Source organism: Lithobates pipiens, unplaced genomic scaffold (genome assembly GCF_037356315.1).
Source record: "Lithobates pipiens isolate NorthernLeopardFrog02 unplaced genomic scaffold, aLitPip1_a1.2 Scaffold_16, whole genome shotgun sequence".
NCBI classification, from domain to species: domain Eukaryota; kingdom Metazoa; phylum Chordata; class Amphibia; order Anura; family Ranidae; genus Lithobates; species Lithobates pipiens.
The window spans coordinates 97,041,333-97,043,462 of NW_027507748.1; the positions used below are offsets into that span (position 1 = coordinate 97,041,333).

General features: G+C 40.6%; 1 protein-coding gene across 1 annotated transcript; it reads left to right on the plus strand.

Moving 5' to 3' along the window:
- Nucleotides 1–239: 239 nt before the first annotated feature.
- On the plus strand, nucleotides 240–1,635 carry LOC143984108 (general transcription factor II-I repeat domain-containing protein 2-like). The gene is made up of 2 exons (XM_077484422.1): nucleotides 240–632; nucleotides 901–1,635. Exons 1-2 carry the CDS (start codon nucleotides 240–242, stop codon nucleotides 1,633–1,635), a joined length of 1,128 nt encoding a protein of 375 aa, XP_077340548.1.
- Nucleotides 1,636–2,130: the final 495 nt, after the last annotated feature.

Sequence of the window (2,130 nt, forward strand, 5' to 3'; positions counted from 1 at the left end):
GAGGGCCGCCGCTTCCAGGACAAGTGGAAAGTGGAATATTTCTTCACTGAAATACGGAATCACTGTGTTTGCCTGATATGCCAAGAGACTGTGGCTGTTTATAAGAAATTTAATGTCAAGAGGCACTACCAGTCTCGACATAGCAAATACGACAAGCTAACAGGGCGCGACCGCAGTGAAAAGTTGAAGCAACTTGAAGCTGTTTAAACAGCGATTTTTCACAAGAGCCCGTGAGTCAAATGAAAACAAAGGCAAGCTATGAGGTGGCAATGTTAATTGCTAAAAATTGCAAATCTTTTGCTGAGGGTGACTTCATCAAAGAATGCGTTATGAAAATGGTGGAAAATATCTGTCCCGAGAAGAAGCAAGGGTTTGCCAACATTTGCCTAGCTCGTAACACTATAGCATGGAGAATTGAAGAGATTTCATCAGATATTAAGAGACAATTGACATGCCAAGGAGCGGATTTCGACTTCTTTTTAATAGCCTGTGATGAAAGCACGGACCTATCTGACACGGCTCAGTTGCTGATTTTTATGAGAGGGGTGGACGATGAAATGAATGTGACTGAAGAGCTACTTGACCTCCAGAGCCTTACGGACCAAACAAGAGGAAAAGATTTGTTTGTTTCTGTTAGTTCCGCCATAAATTACATGAAACTGCCTTGGAACAAAGTTACTGGGATTATTACTGATAGGGCACCTGCCATGGCTGGTGAACGAAGTGGATTAGCAACCCTAATCTGTAACAAGGTGATTGAAGAAGGAGGCAAAGCTATTAAATTCCATTGTATCATTCATCAACAAGTTCTCTGTGCTAAACATCTCAAATATGACCATTTTATGAAATCGGTGGTGAAGACTTAATTTTATTTGCTCTAAAGCCCTGTGCCACCACCAGTTTAAACAGTTTCTACTGGACATCCAGGCTAAATACGAAGATGTTTTATATCACAACGATGTAAGATGGCTCAGTCGGGGGTCTGCTCTGCAGCGTTTCTACTCTCTCAAAAAGGAAATTGGAGAATTCTTGGAAACAAAGGGACAACCAATGCGAGAACTATTTGATCCGATGTGGCTGGCTGATTTGGGGTTTCTAGTTGACATAACCAAGCATCTGAATGTACTGAACACGAGTTTTCAGGGGAAAGATGCAGCGGTGAACCAGCTTTATTCACACCTCAAAGCCTTTGCAACAAAGCTGCAACTTTTCACAAGGCAGTTGTCACAAGCACAACCCAATCTTATAAATTTTTCAGCGTTGCAGGAAATAATGACCAGTTTTCCACAGGACAATATCAGTGCACAAATGAGCAGATATGCAGCAGACATCACATCTTTGGCTGGGGAGTTTAAACGGCGCTTTCAGGATTTTGCAACTATTGAAAAGGAGATCAGCCTTTTCTCCTTTCAATTCTCTGTTGACCCCGATGATGCTCCAGATCAGCTGCAGCTCGAGCTCATTGAGCTGCATTGTGACAGCGAGTTATGCAGTCGTGACCAACAACTCTCTCTTGTGAACTTTTACCGCCAACTGGATAAAAGCCGGTTTCAAGAGATTCGAACATTGGCTAAGAAAATGCTGAGCTTGTTTGGCTCAACATATATATATGTGAGAAGACATTCTCTGTTATGAACTTTAACAAGAACCGCGTGAGGACAAGACTAAGTGACTCTCACCTGCGGGACATTTTGCGCATCAAAACCACTGCCTTTGACCCAGACCTGGCCTATGTGCTGCAGTCCAGATCTCAGTTTCACCCTTCACATTAGTGCAGAAAAGATTTCTTTTTCAATTCAGATTAATGTAAAATCTCAATTAATGTCAGTTGGTCTAAATCAGTTATGACTATATTTCACAAGATGTACACTTGGTTTTATGTTCCTGTTCACATTTTTTTAACTTAAAAGTTGACAGACAGCCTTTATTAATGTATTTTAGAATGTTCCTGACATATATTTCAGCTTCCTGTTTTTTTTTTTTTTTCACCCAGCCTTCATATGTGAAAGCCAGAGTGATTTAACACCTGTTTAGATTTGTCATCCATGTGACGAAATGAAAAGTATGCCGTTTGCAATAAACTTTGGTTAAAAATGTAATTTGCATTTCATTTTAACGGTTCAAAAAAAG

Coding starts and splice junctions, on each gene's coding strand:
- LOC143984108 (XM_077484422.1), top strand. CDS start 240: ATGAAAACAAAGGCAAGCTATGAGGTGGCAATGTTAATTGCTAAAAAT. Junction 633..900: donor GAAAAGATTTGTTTGTTTCT/GTTAGTTCCGCC, acceptor TGCCACCACCAG/TTTAAACAGTTTCTACTGGA.